Raw genomic sequence first — 22,130 nt, forward strand, 5'->3', positions numbered from 1 at the left:
TCTGAGAGATCAACTTTTTTCTCATTTGATTCCTCTTCAATAATTGTTTCCTAAGTATAATTATAAATAAAATCACTAACTGATTGAACTTTTTTTGACTGTAATGTACCAGCTTGTTCAGATTTGTCTAAAAATTCCATTAGCTCTTCATTTTCAGTATATCCGTAATCAACAAATTCACTATAAGTTGGATCGTCAATTTGACCTTGGACTGAAATTTTCTTAACTTGACACCATTTCGTAATTTAAACTTTTCTAGCCACCCACGACTTTCTTTGAATTCTGGAAAATTTTTTCCAAATTTAAGAGCTTTTGCAATTAACATTGAATCTGATAGAATTGCTCCACTAGATTCCATTAAGTTAATCCATGTTATCATCGCTACATCAATTTCATTAAATTTGAGTTTTGGAATTCTCGTTATGTTTAATTTTTTGATGTCAGTCCTATTCAAAAGGTCCGATTTTGATTTAAGGTCGTTTATAGTTCTCGGAGAAATTTTCTTTTTTAACCGTGAAGAAAAAATCCTGGAAATTTGAGGTGAACGAATGGGTTGTCAGAAATATAACGTAGTATAGAAATTTTTTCGTTGATAGAAAGTCTAACACAACGACGCATCACAAAAATACAATTTAACGTGTAATGAGAATTTTAAAATGTTAATTAATTTAACTTACAATTAGATAAAAAAATTATTTTTCATAATACTTGAGGAGCGGATTCGAGAAACAAGCGGATTCAAGAATCATTCATAGGAAATTTCAAATTTTTGATTAAAACAAGCGGATTCGAGAAGCAGCGGATTCGAGAGGTTTCACTGTAATTAAATTCACATTTTTGTTTGTTCATTTTATTTAACCCAAGAATGTGTTAAAAGATTAATCAATGAAAAGGCCAGCGGCCGGACGGATTGCCAAACTGTTCCCCCGGATAACGGCGATCAAGAACTGTTGGAAAACCCAGTCCACCTTCCGAGGATCTTCAGTGCGCATTGAGATTTGTGTCTTGAGCTTGCGGAGGAATTTTTCCGTCTTTGAATTAAGAGCACCCGACGTCTCCACCGCTATCGACAACACGAAAAACTCATCCGAAATGGCAGAATATTTGGTTAGCTTTAAATCTTCAACCTGCTTAGCAGCAGATTTAGCCTCTAGAGCACACGAAGTTAAATGTGAAGCAGAAAAAGTGTCCCAGCAGGTTGCATCCCATACGAAGACTTTTCCGCCCTCAAAAGGGAAAAGGGTCATCCCAACAGAACGTTCCCGTCACCGCGGTCAAGACCCGGTGGTTCGAGGACCGAAGGAAATCCCGCCGAATTAAGGGCCCTCCGTATGATGTCATTCAAAGCAGAGTGTTTTGGAAACCATCCGGCACTCCTCCTGCACGATAAAGGATGCAAACCGAAAGGCTCAACAGGGCAGCCACAACGATACACGTGCGGGACACATTGCCTTAGCTCGAGGCGCAGAGAGATTCCAATTTTTACCGATTCATCGTCGAGGAGAGTGCCAGATGGGGCGTTCGGGAATGCTCGAGCAGCAGATTGAAAGTTTGCTTGCATCCTATTCGATCCCAGTTTCGTTGAGACATTTGATCTTCCGGAAAGTCAAGACCTTGTTTCCTCCAGACTTTGCTGAAATGAACCACATTTGTGTCCAAGGAAAATTCAGAAAAGGAGCGTAGAATTTCCATGACAAGGGTGTGAATCACCAGCAGTTAAAAAAACATAAACTCTCAGCCACGGCGGCGAATCACGTAACAAGTATTGCAATGGATGTTGGGGCAATCAATAAGCGACTGAATGAAGAAAGTAGCCACCACGAGACATCAGTGGAACTTGTCAAACACACGAAAGCTGTATCCTGGCCTATGAATCTGGCAGAAAGAGGCGGATCGACAGCAAAGAAGAGATAATGAAGTTGAGATGTGTGTCAGCTTGTGGAATATTGAGTGAATATAAGAATGGGGGCCAACGGATATATTGTCCAGGATGAGTTTGGCAATGAAAATAGAGTGTTTGTTGTGGAGTACTCCTTTGGTGTCGCCACGGACTGTTCCGCCATTTCTATTGTCTTGTGAGGCATCTCCTTCACTTCACAGTAAAAAACCGCCAAGTTGAAGAAAGGCCCTAGTCGGTTGAGGTTGTCGGGCTGCAGAGAGAACAGAGACAATTAATGTGCTTACGAATAGGCCTCTAAGATTTGTATCACCTCCTCTACACATGTAAAATGGGAGATTTTCTTGGTGGGGTCGACTATTTCCGTCTTGTAGCAGAGATGGTCGTCGACTGTCTTGTAGTATTACACCCTAATCTCGGGTGAGTGAGATTGGTGGGGCAGTCCAACACAATACTGCAAACTTCTTCCCTCTCCTTCTCAATCATTCCATTTATCAGACATCTCGTCAATCGATTTCAGCAGTCGGTGTGACGTAGGTGGCATCCAATCAGTGTTTTGTAGGTAATTGAAACCAGGCATTTCTCCTCTTGCTCAATTCTCTACAATTCCTTTGTTAATCATCTTGACTGCTTCCGAAACAGAAACCACTGCGACACCGCTTGCCTAAAATTTTTTCTTATATGCTATCCGTGGATTAGCACTGCTTGGATGGACGTAAATAATACACAATCTCCCTCTGCTTTAATAAATGTGGCATTCCAGCAAAAATATATGATTTAAACGACAATGATGAAAAAAATAGTGTTCTATCTTTTTGTGAATAGAGACGGAGTAGGTTTAAAAGTATTACAAAGTGTTCTATCTCCTATATCGAAAGATTATTTGTTCAAGGCCCGACGAGAACATACATTCTGGCACTTGTAATGAAAAAGACACTAGAAAGCATAGGAATGGGAATTAATATGCCTAATAAAGAAGTCATTACGGCAGTTGTTTGCAATGACAAACTAATAATGCGAAAACCCCAGATGAAACAAATTGACAAATTATAAATGACTCTGAGCATGAAAGTAAATGTGGAAATAATGAGTTATGGAGTCCCCTAAGATGAGAAAAATTTCCAAAAACTAGGATCAATAATTACTTAATTTCTTATTATTTTTGGTTTTGGATTTAGTTAATAAAGTTTTTAATTTATTTGTTGTCTAACCAATGAGTTATTCGCAATAAAATATTAGCTTTAATTAGAATGCTTTCACTTGTCCTACTTTTTGTTCACGTAGTGGTCCAAAGAGACTGTGATTTAACAGAAGAGTTTTTGAAAAATTGCTTATTTGAATTAGAGATTTGGAATACTGTGAATTCAATGGAGAAAATGCTGCAGGACATAACACAAGAATTTACATTTATAGCAACGTTGTATTTCCAAATGGAGAAATATTCGCGAATTTAACAAACTTGGAGGATTTGTAATTAACATTTTATTAACACTAGTTACTGTAATGGAAACTCGCTAAAGAGAATACTAAACAACTCATTTGACGGGTTGAATCACCTAGACCATATGTACATTCAAATATTTTGAATCACTAGATCACTGTATCGGTGTAGTGACCTTCGTTACGTGAACGTAGATGCATTTGCACGTCTAGTCGCATTTTCAACTCTGTACAAATCTTATTCTAACATTAAAGTTACATGCCACCAAATACCATTTTCCAGAGGCCAAAAATCAGTCGTCCCCTCTACATGAAGTATTTTAACTTACTGACTTTGTAGTATTAATGACGGCCAGAAAATGTGCATATTCACAAATGGGTCCCAACCCATAATGTATACTTATATATTCAAATATAAGGATTACAACATTGACATATAAGCTAAATATCAAATTAACTGATAAAAGTGTAGAAATGGATCCATTTACAACTCCAGACGCAACACTAATCACTGAGGAAGCCTACGGTGTGTTATTTTACTCACAATAGATTGCAACCTCTGCCGATATCCCGGATCAAGCAATCTTCTATGCTGGAAGGATTGCTTTTGACCTACATTTCGGATGTTACTAATTGACTAACCTAATTATTTGCTTTAATATTTCCTTGTTCCTCTTTTGCGACACCACTTGCCAAAAATTCTTTTTTAGATGCTATTAATGGATTAGCACAGCTTAGATGGATGTGAAATAAAACACAATCTTCCCCTGCTTTAATAAGTGTGGCGTTCCTGTAAAAATATAATTTACACAACAATCATGCAAACAATTTAGTGTTCATATCCCTCATGAATAAACTAGTCGGTAATCACGTGACAGAAGAAGAATTTGTCAACTTGGACTTTTAACTACCCACTGAAAATCTCAATGAATAGGAATCATTCCCCGTTGGCCAATACAAACAGTCTCAGCTTCTGAAGATAATGACGATGACTCAGATAAGCAAACAGGCCAGAAAATATAGAGAAATTACTACGCACAAATGTTCAAAAAATGCTAAATCTGCCACTTTGTTTGCATTCAAGACCCTGCATTACTCGATCCCGTCGACAGACTGATCTATCCAAAAAATAAAACGATTGCTAAATCGAGGCTAAAAACGAGCCAATCCTTATTGACAAATTTTTATTAATATCACTTTGTCGTTATAAGTAAATTTGATGTGCAATATACCGGTCTCCTCTCTATAGGAATCGGTTTAGAGTGATTTGATTGTATATAATAAAATTATTTGTCACCCTTCGTCCCCTTTGTCGTATATTTATTTTGAAGGAATAATAATTAAGTAATAATGAAATGAGAGATTCCAATTTTTACCGATTCATCGTCGAGGAGAGTGCCAGATGGGACGTTCGGGAATGCTCGAGCAGCAGATTGAAAGTTTGCTTGCATCCTATTCGATCCCAGTTTCGTTGAGACATTTGATCTTCCGGAAAGTCAAGACCTTGTTTCCTCCAGACTTTGCTAAAATGAACCAGTTGTTTGCAATGACAAACTAATAATGCGAAAACCCCAGATGAAACAAATTGACAAATTATAAATGACTCTGAGCATGAAAGTAAATGTGGAAATAATGAGTTATGGAGTCCCCTAAGATGAGAAAAATTTCCAAAAACTAGGATCAATAATTACTTAATTTCTTATTATTTTCGGTTTTGGATTTAGTTAATAAAGTTTTTAATTTATTTGTTGTCTAACCAATGAGTTATTCGCAATAAAATATTAGCTTTAATTAGAATGCTTTCACTTGTCCTACTTTTTGTTCACGTAGTGGTCCAAAGAGACTGTGATTTAACAGAAGAGTTTTTGAAAAATTTCTTATTTGAATTAGAGATTTGCAAAACTGTGAATTCAATGGAGTAAATGCTGCAGGACATAACACAAGAATTTTCATTTTGAGCAACGTTGCACTTCCAAATGGAGAAATATTCTCGAATTTAACGAACTTGGAGAAATTGTAATCAACATTTTATTAATACTAGTTACTGTGAGGGAGACTCGCTAAAGAGAATACTAAACAACTCATTTGACGGGTTGAAATACCTATACTATATGTACATTCAAATATTTTGAATCACTAGAGAACTGTATTACTGTAGTGACCTTCGTTACGTGAACGTAGATGCCTTTGCACGTTTAGTCGCATTATCATATCTGTACAAATCTTATTCTAACATTAAAGTTACATGCCATCAAATACCATTTTCCAGAAGCCAAAAATCAGTCGTCCCCTCAAAATAGGGTATTTTAACTTACTGACTTTGTAGAATTTATCCAGGCCAGAAAATGTGCATATTCACAAATGGGTCCCAACCCATAATGTATACTTATATATTCAAATATAAGGATTACAACATTGACATATAAGCTAAATATCAAATTAACTGATAAAAGTGTAGAAATAAATCGAGACGCAACACTAATCAGTGAGGAAGCCTATGGTGTGTTATTTTACTCACAATAGATTGCAACCTCTGCCGATATCCCGCATCAAGCAATCTTCTATGCCGGAAGGATTGCTTTTGACTTACATTTCGGATGTTACTAATTGACTAACCTAATTATTTGCTTTAATATTTCCTTGTTCCTCTTTTGCGACACCACTTGCCAAAAATTCTTTTTTAGATGCTATTCATGGATTAGCACAGCTTGGATGGATGTGAAATAAAACACAATCTTCCCCTGCTTTAATAAGTGTGGCGTTCCTGTAAAAATGTAATTTACACAACAATCATGCAAACAATTTAGTGTTCATATCCCTCATGAATAAACTAGTCGTATTTGTACGACTGTGAGTTCAATGGAGAACATGCTGCGAGACATACAACAACAATTAAAATTACGAGAAACTTTACATTTTCATATGAAGAAATATTCTCGAATTTAACAAACTTGGAGACATTGTGATCAACATTTTATTAACACTAGTCAATGTGATGGAGACTCGCCAAAGAGAATACTAAACAACTCATTTTATGGCTTGATTTACCTACACTATATGTACATTCAAATATTTTGAATCATTTGATCACTTTAGTAAACTTCGTTACGTGAATGTAGATGCCTTTGAACGTTTAGTCGCATTATCATCTCTGTACAAATCTTATTCTAACATTAAAGTTACATACCATCAAATTCCATTTTCCAGTCGCGTTTAATTTAAGAACAATCGTCCCCTCAACCTTCTGTATTTTAAATTACTGAGTGTATAGTATTATTGATGGCCAGAAAATGTGTATATTCACGAATGGGGCGCTACCCATAATGAATACTTGGATATTCACCTATAAGGATTACGAGATTGCCGATCAGTACTTATTCGTTCGCCACCTTGTTATTAACTAACAAAAGTGTGAATATAAAACCAGATATATTTTTCCAAGCAATACTAAAATTGGAGCGAGCAGATGATAGATTAGTTTACTCATAATAGATTGCAACCTCTGCTACCATCCCACCCCAATAAACATGATATGCAAAAAGGATCGTGATCAATCAAAAATTCGAATATCAGTTATTAACTAACCTAGTTATTTGTTCTAATATTTCCTTGTTCTACTTCTTATGTGTTGTTACATGGAGTAGTCACAGTCAAAGATACATGATCTCTTACAAATATATGTCACAGGCGCTGTGAGCGACCGAGCGCAGCGAGCGACTTTGACTACAAATAAAAATATATGATGATAAATAATATAGCCCAACCTGTACAGTAATCGTATATATCTTTTGGTGTGGATGCCACATTCGAGTACAATCAGTGTCCTCCACCACCACACAGCTTACGTTGACACTAATTGTGGGGAGGACACTCGAATAATTAAGGAGTATCAGATTGTACTCATTACTTGAAACCCTCGACAACACAATAGTCTCCGAATTAGTACTGCACTCCACATCTACTCCCCCACTCACACTCAATCGGTCTATTACAGTTGTCTCCTTTCTCACATCTAACACAGGAAAAATCACAGCATTCGCCCATTTCAATGTGACATTCTTCTCTTTAATCGTATCCACTTGGATTGTATACACTCCCACTCTGTTGTTGGTGTAGTTCACATCCACATCAAATACATCATTCAACACTTTATATGTGCCGACCGGTGTAATCTCTCCACTATCCGTCAAAGAATATATTCCGTTGATGGTTGTATGCGAATACGTTGGCATTCCGTATTTTGCGATCTCCTCGTCCGTGGGTTGGATTGTGATCAAATGTTTTCCGCTTACCGGGACTTTTTTGAGGATGACGTCGTAGAACTGAATGGGAGTGTTGTGGGAGGAGTTGAATGTGATGGCAATGTCCATGAATGACCAGTAGTGTATGTCGAGTTGGTCAAAGGCAATGACTCGCAGGTTAATGGGGGAGAGGGGAGTGAGGGAGGAGTGGCATACAAGAGTGGGGGATGATTTGTTATTTGTGAGGGAGAACTGACTATCCCCCACCACTTCATACCATGTCTGTGCATTCACCCCCGAGTCTTTATCCACTGCTCTCGGGAAGTGGATAATTAACCCAGTTGATAATCCTCCCAGTGTTATGTTCCGTTTATTTCTTGGGAATATTGGGGGGTTGTCATTTATGTCCAGGACCTGCCACTTTAGTTCACCAGTTCTTACTGTTATATATATTTCGACTGTGTATGATTCGTAATCTTTTAGAAGTGTGATTTCTAAGAATATAACACCATATTTAAATCCAGAACGAGGTCCGTCGTAGTCTATTCGATCAACCACCTAATTTAATTAAGTTATATTCATTTAACCATTATTTCTCCAAATATATTAGCCGAGAAATACACATTTGAATACTTAATATCTGTGTAGTATCCACATTGCACACCAGTCCCTTGGCAGAAGTTGTATACGACAGTGCCAACAGGAATCTCTTCTTTTATTGTCTTGTATAGTTTTATTCTCTCAGAGTGAATGAAAGTGGCGAGTAAAGTGAGTAGTAGAGTATTCTATATAAGTTAGTGTTTACACTGCCAACCATTAAGGAGGATTAGCATCGCCGGAATATTTGTTTATATACTGTTTAATAACCCGGGAATCGTAGTTTGAGATTTATTTTGACCAATCTGATTCATTCCGGGTGGTGGAGTACTTATTGGAATTCCACTGTTATCACTTCGGCTAAAGGAAGGCTCCATGCATCTAATGTGGAACCTGAATTGACGCCCTCATCAGTGATCTCACTGCGTAACCGGATGTCTTCATCGGCCACACTACAAAAAAAGGGGACAAGATGAAGCGGAGACACATTCATTTGAATTAGTTAGTTTCTTGATAACATGTTCTCTTTCTGTCTTGATCTTTATAAAAAAAGTGTGGCCGAATAGCGAGATGTCAACATGTTGTTTAAATCTTGCGGCATGGCTAATCACGATTAAATCTGACTAGGCGATAAACAAATCATGGATTGTTTTCCATAATACGTTTGATGGCCCAATGCACAAAAACACTCCAAAATCGTCAATAACATATGTTAAGCACTAAGTTCGACTTACTGAGAAATGACCTTTCGATCGTCAATCCCAAATTGTAATTAATTATCCTGATATGGACACCTTTTGTTTATAATAAGTGTCATCTCAGTCCACCTTAATGCGACAAAACATTAAATGAATGCATTTAGTAGAAAAACTAGCCTGCTAAAGTACAATTTGCCACCCACAGGGGGTGGTTGGTTGAAATCCTACCTCTGTAAGACAACTGGCTGTATCATTAAAACTCCTAACTTAGTCTGCAAATATAAAACAACGATGAAATAACCACACTTTAGTTAAGTCAGCGCCTCAAAAGAACAATTGCCTCCCAAAGGTTATTCAACAACTCGAGCATATCCATCATCACATCCATGGAGTCAGTAGAGACCAAACACGACCTACAATCACCTGGCCACACCAACCTCACGACGACTCCCTCCCTCAACCGAACTTCGAATGTGAAAGGCCGTGGACAAACCATCCCCGAAATAGGAGAGGGAGGCCCATCCAGACTGTTGAGAAAGTCAATCCTTCGAATTGGAATCTAGAATGGACAACACACACAACCTTGCCAGAACGCTCATCCTCGGGGTAATGCCACATCTTGAGAACTGCCTCACACATGAAACACCAACGTCGATCCCAACTCGAGTTGGACTCGCGGAAGGTCTATAAATCACGGCACAACACAACGAGGAAACATCTGAGTACTTTGGACGATATTATCGAACAGTCAAAGTTAAGTCCAATCAATCCATTCAACAAACAGGTGGAGGGAAGACGCGGAAGTTGTATAATCCTCCGTCCATTCTCCTCCACGGACAAACTGACGGACCCCAACGACGCGAAGGATTTAGGCACAAAGCGATTACTCCTCCTCTCTACCATACACACAAGCACACTACTCAACAGGGGAGTCATTTTGGCCACCAAACTGTGCTTTTGTTGGGGGAGGACGAGGACAAACACTTCCAAGACCAGTTGGAAGTCAACGGGGAGGTTGGACAGTGTGAACTCGTCGGCAAAGAAGATGGAGGAGTGGCCAACAAACTCGGCAGACCACCTCATCTCGGTAGCCAGGACTGTGTGGCCATGTTTGAGCAAACACACATAATAGTGCGTTCTGTCGGACAGGGGCTGCTTCAATTGCAGTCGAATGTCATTCAGTTTAATAATAAAGCAAAAGGGATTCGACCTGAGAATCCTCCTCTCCAAATGTGTGAGAATTGCCCCCTTTCGATGTACTGGCAATCATCAATCTGACATATACTGGCCACCAACAGCAGACGAGAACACTCGGCGTGGATGGACGGGGTGTGGTGCCTTCCACATGTCCCCAATGCCTTGATCACTTGGTTTATCACTCCCTCCTCTATTTCCAAGGATGCCCGGAGGTGTCCCTCTGTCAAGTCCTTTTCAGAATGGACTGTGTTGTGGACCACCTTCATCACTTGGGAGTGTTCCAGCATGTCTGAATACATCACAACACTCACCTTTCACTAGTTGGGATGACGATGGGTATATCGACTGATATTTCACTCCATCAGCACACATCACTATATCCCGCACTGTCGATGACACCTCCACATATGAATCCTTCAATGCAGACAAGTCACAATTACACTTCTCTCTACACATGTCTACCCATTTGCCCTCCATTTCTTCATCAGACTACAATATTCGTATAAATTTACAATATTAGGCGAGTCTTTCACTGGTTGGGGTGACAAGTCTACCGATTGGCTCTCTGTGTCTTCATCAGACTACAATATTGGTCTGGATTTACAGTTTGAGGAGAGTCTTTCACTGGCTGGGATGACAAGTCAACCGATGGGCTTTCTGTGTCTTCATCAGACTACAATATTTGGCTGGATTTACAGTTTGAGGGGAGTCTTGACAAGGGACATTTGATTGTGGGGGTCTGACTTCAGTTTGGTGGTATTTATCTCCAAGTAACTCGATTTGTCGCACTATTTCAGCTACGTGACCTTTAATTGGGCCACGTTCTTGCCTCTCTGGGGTAGCATGTTGGACATCTGCTATGTATTGGGGAAATTAGTACCCAAAGGGGGCTGAAACAGCTGTTCGGTGGGTTTTGGGGGGATTGGAGTGACGAATTTGAAAGGATTGTGAATTTGTTTGGTCTCTTTTCTGGGGCTGGGGACGTTTTCTTTGTTTTGTGGTGTTTCTGGAACAACAGATGGTTGTCTACAAATGTATTGAGTTATTCACTTTGGGATGTTCATTTCGCTGTCGAATAACTGTATTTTGTCTGCCAAATATCTTAATCTTGCACGTCGCTCTGATAAAATGCGCTCATATTTCTGAATGTAGTTACTATCATCCATCTGTATGAAACACCACTAGAAAAATTATATAACTCTAAGTGCCCGCATTTTATTTGAGTTAAAAATAACTTATTAAAAATCAAGATTAAATACACATTTTAATTAAACAAAAAACTTAATATTCAAACACAAATTCCGTTAAATAAAAAAACACGAAAAACGGATACAACAACCGGCTTAACTAGAGTATAAAAGAGTGTTAATTCTACGCAATAAATGCTGACTTTCGAGGAGAATGTGAGTGAAGCCTATTTGAGCATCCAATCAAAGCAAGACACAGTGATGTGGTTACACAAATGAGTGACTCCAAGGGCCACGTTCTGTTACTACTCCGACAACCGAATTGGGGTGTCCAAGACAGGCGTGGACTACCAGGACTTTGTGGACGACTTTGATGGTCCCCCACTCACTCATTCACAGACCACAAACGCATGTACGGATTCGTCAAGATCTTCACTGGGGACCAATTCACTGTCCGCACTAAGTTTGCCTTCGTCACGTGGATTGGCGATGAGGTCCCTCCTCTCAAAAAAGCACGTGTTTCGGTCGATAAGGGCAGAGTGGCCAAGTTATTCCCGGTATATTGGCCTTGTAGGGATTTTTAGAATTGTTCTATTTCCTTCACCACCAACGACCGAGACGATCTTCAAAAGTCCAGTCTCGATGAAATGGTTTCCCGGAGAATCTAAACTAATAATAATAAGATTATTTAATTAAGTACAATATTAATAATATTAATTTATTTTATTATAAACGTTAATTCTTGTGTGACCATGTTGTGCTTGTTTGTTAATAATGTTAAGGAATCAAACAATTCCCCTCAAAGACAGACCCCGTTCAATGCTCACCGAGGATGAGATTGCAGAGTTGGAAAAACAGGAGTTTGAAGTCGGTCCCTTAAGCCTTCTGACCCAAGCGGTTCGTCAGAATAAGCAAGTGCTGATAAGCTGCCGAAACAACAAGAAACTATTAGCCCGAGTGAAGGCCTTTGATCGGTCTCCATTAAATATGAGTGTTATAGACATTGTAACATGGTCCTCGAAAACGTGAGGGAAATGTGGACGGAAGTGCCCAAGTCTGAGAAGGGACAAAAGTCCAGGCCTGTCAACAAAGACCGGTGTTATTGCCCGTCCTTAGTTTATAGTTATATTTCCAAAATGTTCCTCAGAGGGGACACCGTCATTGTCGTCCTCAGCAATCCTGGGGCTTCTCTTTAATGTTCGTTTTACTTTTTGATTAGAACGATTTCTTTTTTATTTTTTAAAGACAGGTGTAGTAGTAGACAAGTCAAGCGATATCTTTTAGAATGTAAAAACTACTCCTTTTTTGTGTCATCCCCTAATGTCAAAACAATATTTCTATCTACACTGTATATTTGCAGGGAAGTCGTATTTGCGGAGTTTCTCGACTTTCTGTAGTTTAAAAGTTTATAGAGACAATCTTCTTTTGATAAGTGTTATTCTGACAGGTTTAGGTGGAATATATTGTTTAGTAAGGTTTGGATAGAACACATTGGTAAGAACTAGGATAAATTGACTACGACAACTTATGTTAGTCTGTGGTTATCAAAAATATGCCTAGAATACCGAGAATATCTAGAAAAATATGAACAAATTATTCCTTGTTATAGAATGGTTTTAATTTAGTTGTCGATCTAAGAATTTTAATAAATTTATTTTGAGATTTTACTCATTTAAATGTGAAGTATTGAAAGCGTTAAAAAGATGAGTTATTAAAATTCTAATAATTAATTCTGTTTCAATGCAAAGGCGACTTTAGTTAAAAATCAAATGTAGATTCTGCATAAATATTTACTTGATTTTTTACTTGATCAATCATAATTATTAAAAATGAGTGAAATACATATTTTTAATCTTCCCAATATGATTATTATTTTATTAGGTTCGCCCTCTTATCGGCCAAAAAAATAAAAACTGTTTTTCACATGTGAATAAAATATATAGGTTTCAATAATAATCATGTATTTGTATGATTAATCAATGCCGCTGAATTATATTTTCTAATAAAAAATTATTGTTTTAAAGCACCTGGGTCTAAATGAAAACCCTCTTTTGAAAAATACAAAATTACAAATTATAAAAATCTACTAAAAGATGGATTTCTTCAATAAGTATGGTCACAAAACCAATTTGGGCGCTATTTGACATTATTAAGAAATTCTCTTTGATTATAACTCCACCGTAGCGGCGGACAAAATGATCAAAAACGAAAGTGGAAATATGACTAAGATCCAATAATTGGAAAAATCGTGTAATTATAAAAACTGATTTAGTCGCAAATCAAACAAAACTGCCTCTTTATGATGGGCTAAATGCTACACTGTATTATGTCGCTTCAATCTATAATAATGCCCGTATTATTCCATGGTGGCTACATATCACCTATCAATCTATTATAATGCCTGTCTAGTGACTGTAAAAATTAATTGCATTGGATTCTAATCAATAACCGTTTCAACAATAAAAAATTTATTAGAATTAAGCGTCTATGTTTTTTTAGAATATAAAATAAATCAGTAGTTGATTGTATGACAAAATTTGATTAATTTCAGCTGTTTCTCCATATGGAGATTCAAATCTGTTTAGCTACGGTGAAGGATTTGTCACATAATCTTTTAAAAGCGAACCTATCAATTATTCACTAAACATACTTCATTTCCAATTGAAAAAATTTTTTTTTGAAAAATTGTATTTCGATTGATGAACATTCATCTTTTTATTCATCCGTTTAAAATACGATAAATTTAAATTCTGTGGAAAAAAATTTAATACAAAATCAGTATCATCTATGTTTTTGAGCATACTTTATACAAAATTTACATAAAACATCTGAAATATTTTCTACATTCAAATGGTGGATAGAAATCATCCAAACCCCCACTTTCCTTAAAATTTAAAAAAATTGAAAAACTTTTATATTCATGAATGACTGTGTTTATGCCAGAAACTCCTCTTAGTTTTTCAAATGGTGTTTGGTTAATTAAAGAATGAATAGTTGTGTTAGATCCAGTGGTTCTTTTCTATTTCATGAATCACGAAAATAGGCACATTGCACGATTGCGTCTAAAAATTCGTCGAATGCGTTGTCCAAATGGCTCACTTGCCTTCTCCATAAAAATTCTACAAATTAAATCTGAATATTTAATACCTGCAAAGTATTCACCCATATAGTGGCGTGCGGTTCCTCTTTGTCTCTTATTGCGCCATTTTGCGTTCCTCCACATTCTATATTTTTGTATATAATTTTTGCTACACGAACCTCTCAACAGTCTGGGTATGTGCACGGTCTCCGGGTCTACAAAATTTCGTCTGCAAATTATAAATGAATTATAATAAACTTGTGATTTACTGTAAGATGCACATATCCAAGAGCAGTTAGATCTGGGGTTGAATAACCTATTAACAAGAATAAAGTAATTACAATTACCCTTCCATTTGTCAGAGTGTATCACTGAACCCGGTGCGATATTTCGCTGTATCGCTGCGGTTAACGTTCTTTTGGAGCGATCTGGTACCATCTCCAGGAAACAGTCTTTTGTTCCACGACAGATTCCCCCAAACACCCATTGTTGAGGGAGAATCCGTCCCGCATTATTTTTTCTTTTCGAAAACATACTTTCGTCAACTTCTACGACATTTTCAATTCCACCTATGCAATCTAATAATGTAATATAACAATCAGTTTGTTCGGACAATTTGCTAAATATGCAGCACATACTTCCCGCAGCGAGTGAGACCAATTACATATCGTTTGGCCACTCCATTCCAGTTGACGCCTACACCATAAAATGGTGTGTCTGTCGAAGCTCCACATATAAATAAAACGAATACAAGATTCTAAGGACACTGTCGTGCCTTCGAGCCACGTACCTAAAAATAAAGTACTCTCTTATTACACCGTTTCGGACAGAACTTGAAATTCGACACTCGCTTTTATCGCACACCCAAGTTGTACCATCTCGCTCTAAGATCATCGGATGTCTTTTGGCGCATTTCTTTTCGGTTGGAATGATTCCAACCTCCTGAAGGAAGGCTACGGACTCCATCTCAGAGCGAGGGAGTTCGAAGTCCTTCAATTTTGCGTATTTTCTCATCCCAACGTGACCGTCCATCCACACAACCGATTAAAAAATTCAAAATTTTATTTAAAAAAATCTATAATAATATTTACAAAATCGGCATAGTTCATTTTTTTAGTTTTTCCTCTAATATTTAAATAAATTTTCATTAATTAATTTGGCCCTCTTGGCTGAAGAGTATGCCCTGGATACTGGAATTCAGCCGTCGTGGGTTCGAATCCAGAAGAGGCTACTTTGGAGTCGGGGTTAATCTCGTCGAAGTTCCTTTGCCCGTGAGGTGACGAGTACATCTGGCACGACACAGTATGTCAAAAAGGGATCTCCTTCCTATCCGGCCTTAGAAAGGCGTTACGTGGTCCACCAAATTCACTTGGAGATTTCGACTGGATTTGGAAACGCCGAGGGGGCACCTAATGCTCACCGAAAAAGGACCAATAGCTCTCCTACCCCTGGGACATCGTCGTCGCAGGACGATGCACTTTGCATAGGATTGAACCTTCCGGAGGATCTCCGTCGAAGTGCGTCGGGATCACATGCTAATTAGTTCGGTCTTAACTGTGGTCTTGGTGTTTAATAAATAAATAAATAAATAAAGTGCCTATTTTCGTGATTCATTAAATAGAAAAGTACCGATCAAGTTTGTGGCTGAATCTTCACTCATGAGCTTTGAAAAATTTCGTATCAAAGTTAAAGTCTTGGAATTCGTGTCGATGTCTTCTGGGAATCGTTCATTTGGTCTTTTGGCAATCACATGAATCACGATTTTTATATAGATCTAATTTTCTAAAAAAATGTTTCTGATATGCTTTTCGCGCCTCATCATTTGGAAACCTTTGTTAATAAAAAATGGCTGATAGTCAATAATTTTTTTAATTTAAAATTAGGTTATTGTCTGTATGTTATAATCAAGTTTTTAACTTCACGATTTTCATCTAACCAGCAATCGAAAAAATTAGGCAATATTGTCCTGCAACTCATTATCCTCTTAGCAAAATCACTCCGAATTTGCATTACTGTTTCGACCACGAAAGGATGTGCTATCAAGATAGTTGAAATATTTACTGACCAAAGTCTTTCATCATTTGGATATATTCATAAAATTTTTCTTCAAACTCAGCGATAATATTTGAAATTTCGTCAAGGAAAAAGAAAGCTTTTTTTGCTGTTTGGCGAATATGGTCGCGATAGTCCTGCAAATTAGTTTAGTAATTTTACTTGTTTTCCAACTTTCTGTGCATATACTATTTTGCCGATGTTTAAATATATTTTTTTGACTTGATTCCTGCGGATTCGTTCATTTAAAGAATGCTCAACTCTCTTAAAAATGATTAAAACCTACAAACTTTATCCAAAATTGGTTCATCAGTGAATTCTGAATTGTATTCAAAACTTTGATCATTTGAATGAATTTGATATTGCTATTCAAATTAAATAAATTCAAAATAATTTTTACATTGGGAGGAGAACTCAACATTGGCAGAGTAATACTTCTATTCGCATTGATTTGTTTATTCTATTTTAATTAATATAATTAAGGACTCTTGAATGAATAGTTGGAAATGATTTAATCATCTGACAAAATTCAAAATAATGAAGTTGATCTGAATTGGGATTCAAATTAACTTGATTATTCTATTTAAATTAATATAGTTAAAAACTGTGGAAAATATATTTCGCCTTGGTTCATTCTTCTGAACAAATTCTAATCCATAGAATGAATCTAAATTGGTATCTAAATTAATTTGATTATTCTATTAAAATTAATATAATTAAGGACTCTTGAATGAATATTTCTTCTTGATTTATTCATCTGAGCATATTCCAAATCAAGAGGTTGATCGAAATTAGGATCAAAATCATTTTGGTTATTCTATTGAAATTTAAGCTAATCAAATAATCACTACATTGTAAGAATTGTAAAAATTTTGGTTATTCATGTCATAATAATATTCTCCAAAAGGTTCATCAAAATATTGATTTTTATTCATTTCATCAAACTATAATTACATATGAAATAATCATGCCGTAGAACGCTCATCAAAAATTCGTCCATGTTGATTTCCATAATATGATAATGGTCCATCAATAGACTTCATTCGGATCTTATAATTCTGATATTCTTGATAAAACTGGTTATTCTATTTAAATTTAAGAGAGTCATAAGTAATTAATACCCCTGGAACAAAATTTTCTATCCAGGTGTCGCTTGAAGTTTCCATTTCAACATATTCATTGTTTTTGGCGTCTATAAAATTAATATTTTAATAATAAGTTTGAACGAATTATATTCATTCTCGACTTAATTTTCGGCGCTGGTTTATATTGTTATATGAAATAAATATATTGATAATAACGATCAGGAAATGATTTGCTAGCTTAAATACGATATTATAATTACAATATTAAATATTCTTGGTAAATAATAATTACTAGACCCCTCAAAAATTATCACACAGAATTATCGATTATAAAATAATTTTGTTTTAAAGTATGTTTTATTCATTAATTGGACGCTGTATCCCGGCCCATGAATCTTGCAAGAAGAAGCGGATTGAAAACAAAGAGGAGGAAGCTGGAACCAAAATTATCATAAGATATTTCTCTATTTTAATTATTTTACCAATTTTGATGAAATGCAATAATATTATGCATTGATTCACGATCTATATACGACTGTAAAAAAATATAAGTTATAATTTAATAGACAATCTATAATTACACTCTTTAAACATTAATAATCTGCTTAAAACTTTACAGAATTGATCTAATAGACAATCAAATATAAAATTAAATTGTTTGAATAACAAATTTCTTTAATATTTTATTATTTTTAAAACAGATTCTGACGGTTGTGTAAATCAAGATAGTAATTGTAGAAATTAATAATTAAAATATTAATCAATATCATACTGATTTCTGAAGAAATAAACAATTGTCTGCTATAGTTAGAATTAAACAAACATATTTCCAGAATGATTTACACAATATTTATTATTCCATTCAATCAATTTATTATTTGAGTTTCACTTTATATGATTGTATATAATTTAGTTAAACATTCTGATTTTGGCCCAAATCGATCGGGAGAATGCTATTTAAATCTTATGTCACTTTTTTGTAAAGTTCGTATTTTTATATTCATTACACATATTGACAGCCTAAATGCGGATTTTATTCAAATTAATAACTAGTCAATCATTTCCGATGTATTAATTTATATTAACCCAAAAAATAGTCGACAGCCTAAATTAATCCCTACTTATATTACGAGATGTACAAATTCGTTTTATTGTATAGATAGGTATAACGAAATATTTCGAATTTATCTAAACCAATAATAATTTTAAACTTTGACATTAATGCTGGTTGATTTTTTTAAAAACGGGAAGTCATTTATTATAAATACAATCGAACCCTGCCGCAACAAAAACCTTGGGGCTCTTTCGCTTTTTCGCTTTTTGGACGGTTTTATTTTCAGTACATTTTTCATCAAAATTTGAAAATTATCAAAACCCCACTATGGGCACTTTACTATTTTTTTTTCTTTTCTGAATAATATTATGTCGCGACCCACGCTGGCGACCATCCCACGCTGGCGACCAGAGCGACCTTCATTGTTGACAAGATTGACAGGGCGACCTACATAGTTTGACACTAATTACTGACTAAAGATAATTGCTAAAAAATCAAAAAAACTTAACATTTTTTATCTCTATTCATAGTAACTATTTCGTAATTCGAACTAAATTTTGTTAGGAAAAACAACTAACCATTAATCTGTGTTTAGACATTATATTTTTTACTTTTCCCTTTTCTTCATATGGGGATTCAAATCTGTGTAGCTTTAATGACGGATTCGTCCCACAATCTTTTATTATTCGTTTCTAAAAATAAATACATCGTAAATTTACCATTAAGTTCATCTTCGACAAACGATACCTCGTTATTTTCATCTAAATTATAAATAAGATTATAACCTGGTATTTCATGAATCACAGTGTTAATTCCAGAAATACCCCTAAACTTTTGAAGGGGGTCTAATTGATCGCCGAGTGGTGTGTCGTATTATAGGAAAAAGTTACTTTGTCTAAAAATTGTTTCCAATTTTTACGTATTTTTTTATGTAGAGAAATTGTACAATAAGACCGGTTTCAGTAGCATGTTGTATAATTTGATTTTTAAAGAGGTCGAAATTTGTTCGTAATATGTCCGCCGTATTGTTTCCAATTTTTAGTTCCTTCTTTATCCATAAGTTTTGCCATAGCACGTGTCAATATTTAGTTAAAGCGCTCAATTACACCCTAATTTATTTCAAATTTATTCCTCGCATAGTTGAGCCATAAGTTGGTTTTTGAATTCCAACCTGTTGTCCGTTTGCAAGATCTGACAATATCCAATTTGATAAAACAATTTTTGGAATTTATTCACCACTTCTTCAATTAAATTTCAAGTCTTACCAGTAGCAGTTTTATTTTTTAAAGATTTGCAGACAACAAATTTGCTGTAGATGTCAATAATTGTCAGTATCCAATTAGATCCATCGTTAAACTCTTGATATCTTCTAACATCAATAAGACCCGCCTGGAATCTTTCGTTGGGTTTTCCTGCAGTTACATGGTAATTAGAATCCGACACCTAGGTATATTTTTTTTAAATACTTTCAATGGTAGGGCAAATTTACAAATTTCACAGTCTTTTATAATTTGTTCGATGATTGGACGTTTTACAGTGAAATAGAATTCACTGCACTTTTTCTGAAGCTTTCGTATTCCCCAGTGGGATTCTTGGTGAATGGCGAATGCTAGTGTCCTCATCTCCATTTCATTGTCCAGACAAATGACCAAATTGTGTTTTTGGTTATTCTCGTCCTTTAGATAAAGACTATGAGTTAGGAGTCGCAAATATACCGATCATTAATAATGATAAATTGAGTCGCTTTTTTCATGCTAACATCTTTTGAGAGAAACCATATTTTTTTTGTAAAATGACGCTAAACCATTTCTTAAAATGAATTTTTTCCGGTTTAAATCACCTGTCAAACTGAAGGTCATGACCTGTCAAACTGATGGTCGCCAGCGTGGGATGGTCGCCAGCGTGGGTCGCGACATATTATTTTTGAACACTTGATACTTATCTTTGTGTAATGCATTCCAAGATTTCTATTGAAACAAATTAAAATTGCAAAGTGTCTACAAACTTCATCTGAAAGAGAAGTTGTAAAAAAATTCAAGATAAGCAAAGGCACTATTTGCCGAATAAAAAAAAACATTTCTTCTTTTATTAATACAGGATCAGTCATTTCAAGATTAGTTCAAATAGATGAAGTCAACAAGTTTCTCTCACAAGATAGAAAAATACTTTTAATGATGGATAATGCTACATGCCATTCTTTATTGGAATACTCAAATGTTAAATTGTTTTTTCTTCCGAAAAACACAACATCTTCGATTCAACTTCTAGACATGGGTATAATAAAATGTTTTAAAGTGTATTACACAAACTTCCCAACTGAATTTATGTTCAATTTGAAAGAAGATACAACAATTAATCCTAAATCTTTTAAAAATATAGATATGCCACAGATTATGGTACTTATTAGAAAAACATGGATGGAAGTCAAAGAAACAACAATAATTAATTGTTGGAAGAAAATTGAAGAAAGTAGAGAAGAAAAAATTGCGGAGAAGAAGTCCTGGAAGAAATAATAACTGAAGTAATATTTGAAGAAAACCAAAATCTAGTCAACAGTCGCGAATTTTATAATGGAATTGGGACAGAGGACAAAACAACAATATTAGAAACGTATGAAATGATGGATAAGTTGGAAAATGTAGCGCAAAACACATTTTTGAGACACTCCAAAAATATTATGAGTTTAGATTTCAACTTGGAAAGGATATAAGAAAAATTTGAAATTGACTGGTTATTTCAAAAAATGTTTTAAAAAGAATGATTTATTAATTAATCAAAATCAAATGAAATCTGTCAAACTATACAGCAAAAAAGCACAACTTATTGTATTATGGGCATATAAACACTTTGTAAGATGTGAAAGAGTTCTTTGTTCGCAAAGTAAACCAAAATTTAAATTAAATGAACTATAATTCAATAGTTTGAACCAGACCCCTGTATTCGACCTACAAAAATAGTAGGAATATATTCAAAAGCAGAGGAATATATTCAAAAGGGTTGAATAATCTGATAAAGTTCTATGCAAAAATATCACATAATGAGGAGAAAAAATCCAACACGCTACCCTCAAACAGAAGAAACGGTCAGCACCTTTTCTTTTTTCGGTGAGAGGTGTTGGATACTTCGATAAACCCAAATGTGATACGTCATTATGGACACAGCCATTTATAAAGAAACGACTTTGCATTTTTTATACCGGTTTATGGTTCTTGGAAGTATAAAAGAATTTTTACCGTAAAGGTCTTTTCAATATAGGTTTAAAATCAAGTCCGCGTCTACATGCTTAAAAACATTCACTGATTTCATTCTTACTGGATTTGCAAGCAAACCGAAACACTTAAAAAGTTTCCTTTGTTCTGTCGGTATAAACAAAGTCTTTGACTTTGTCTCAAGGAGGATTCTATCAAAAAAGATATTTTCAGAGTAACTCAAACTATGGATCTCACCTCTTAAGTGGAAGAAGGGAAAGGGTGTGACTTGGAGGCCTAAAGTCTACGTATCATTTCCTGTCCAACAGAGTACCTCAGGGATCCTCTTTATCCTCGGCCCTTTTCAACTTTTTCCTGGAAGATCTTCCGCCCCCTACCGACAATAATGATTCCA

General features: G+C 35.6%; 1 protein-coding gene across 1 annotated transcript; it reads right to left on the reverse strand.

The window, feature by feature from the left end:
• Positions 1-1,931: 1,931 nt before the first annotated feature.
• LOC115229205 (protocadherin gamma-A4-like) lies at positions 1,932-21,677 on the reverse strand. Its single transcript, XM_029799599.1, has 8 exons — positions 21,650-21,677; positions 19,234-19,288; positions 8,531-8,627; positions 7,312-8,136; positions 5,164-5,306; positions 4,031-4,127; positions 3,167-3,253; positions 1,932-2,150 (listed from the first exon to the last, which is right to left on the reverse strand). Exons 1-8 carry the CDS (start codon positions 21,675-21,677, stop codon positions 1,932-1,934), a joined length of 1,551 nt encoding a protein of 516 aa, XP_029655459.1.
• Between the last annotated feature and the right edge of the window lie 453 nt (positions 21,678-22,130).

Source organism: Octopus sinensis, unplaced genomic scaffold (genome assembly GCF_006345805.1).
Source record: "Octopus sinensis unplaced genomic scaffold, ASM634580v1 Contig12082, whole genome shotgun sequence".
In the NCBI taxonomy this organism is placed as follows: domain Eukaryota; kingdom Metazoa; phylum Mollusca; class Cephalopoda; order Octopoda; family Octopodidae; genus Octopus; species Octopus sinensis.

Coding starts and splice junctions, on each gene's coding strand:
- LOC115229205 (XM_029799599.1), bottom strand. CDS start 21,677: ATGACGTATCACATTTGGGTTTATCGAA. Junction 8,137..8,530: donor GGAGCCTTCCTTTAGCCGAA/GTGATAACAGTG, acceptor TAATTAAATTAG/GTGGTTGATCGAATAGACTA. Junction 5,307..7,311: donor CTGTAATAGACCGATTGAGT/GTGAGTGGGGGA, acceptor TCCATTTGGAAG/TGCAACGTTGCTCAAAATGA.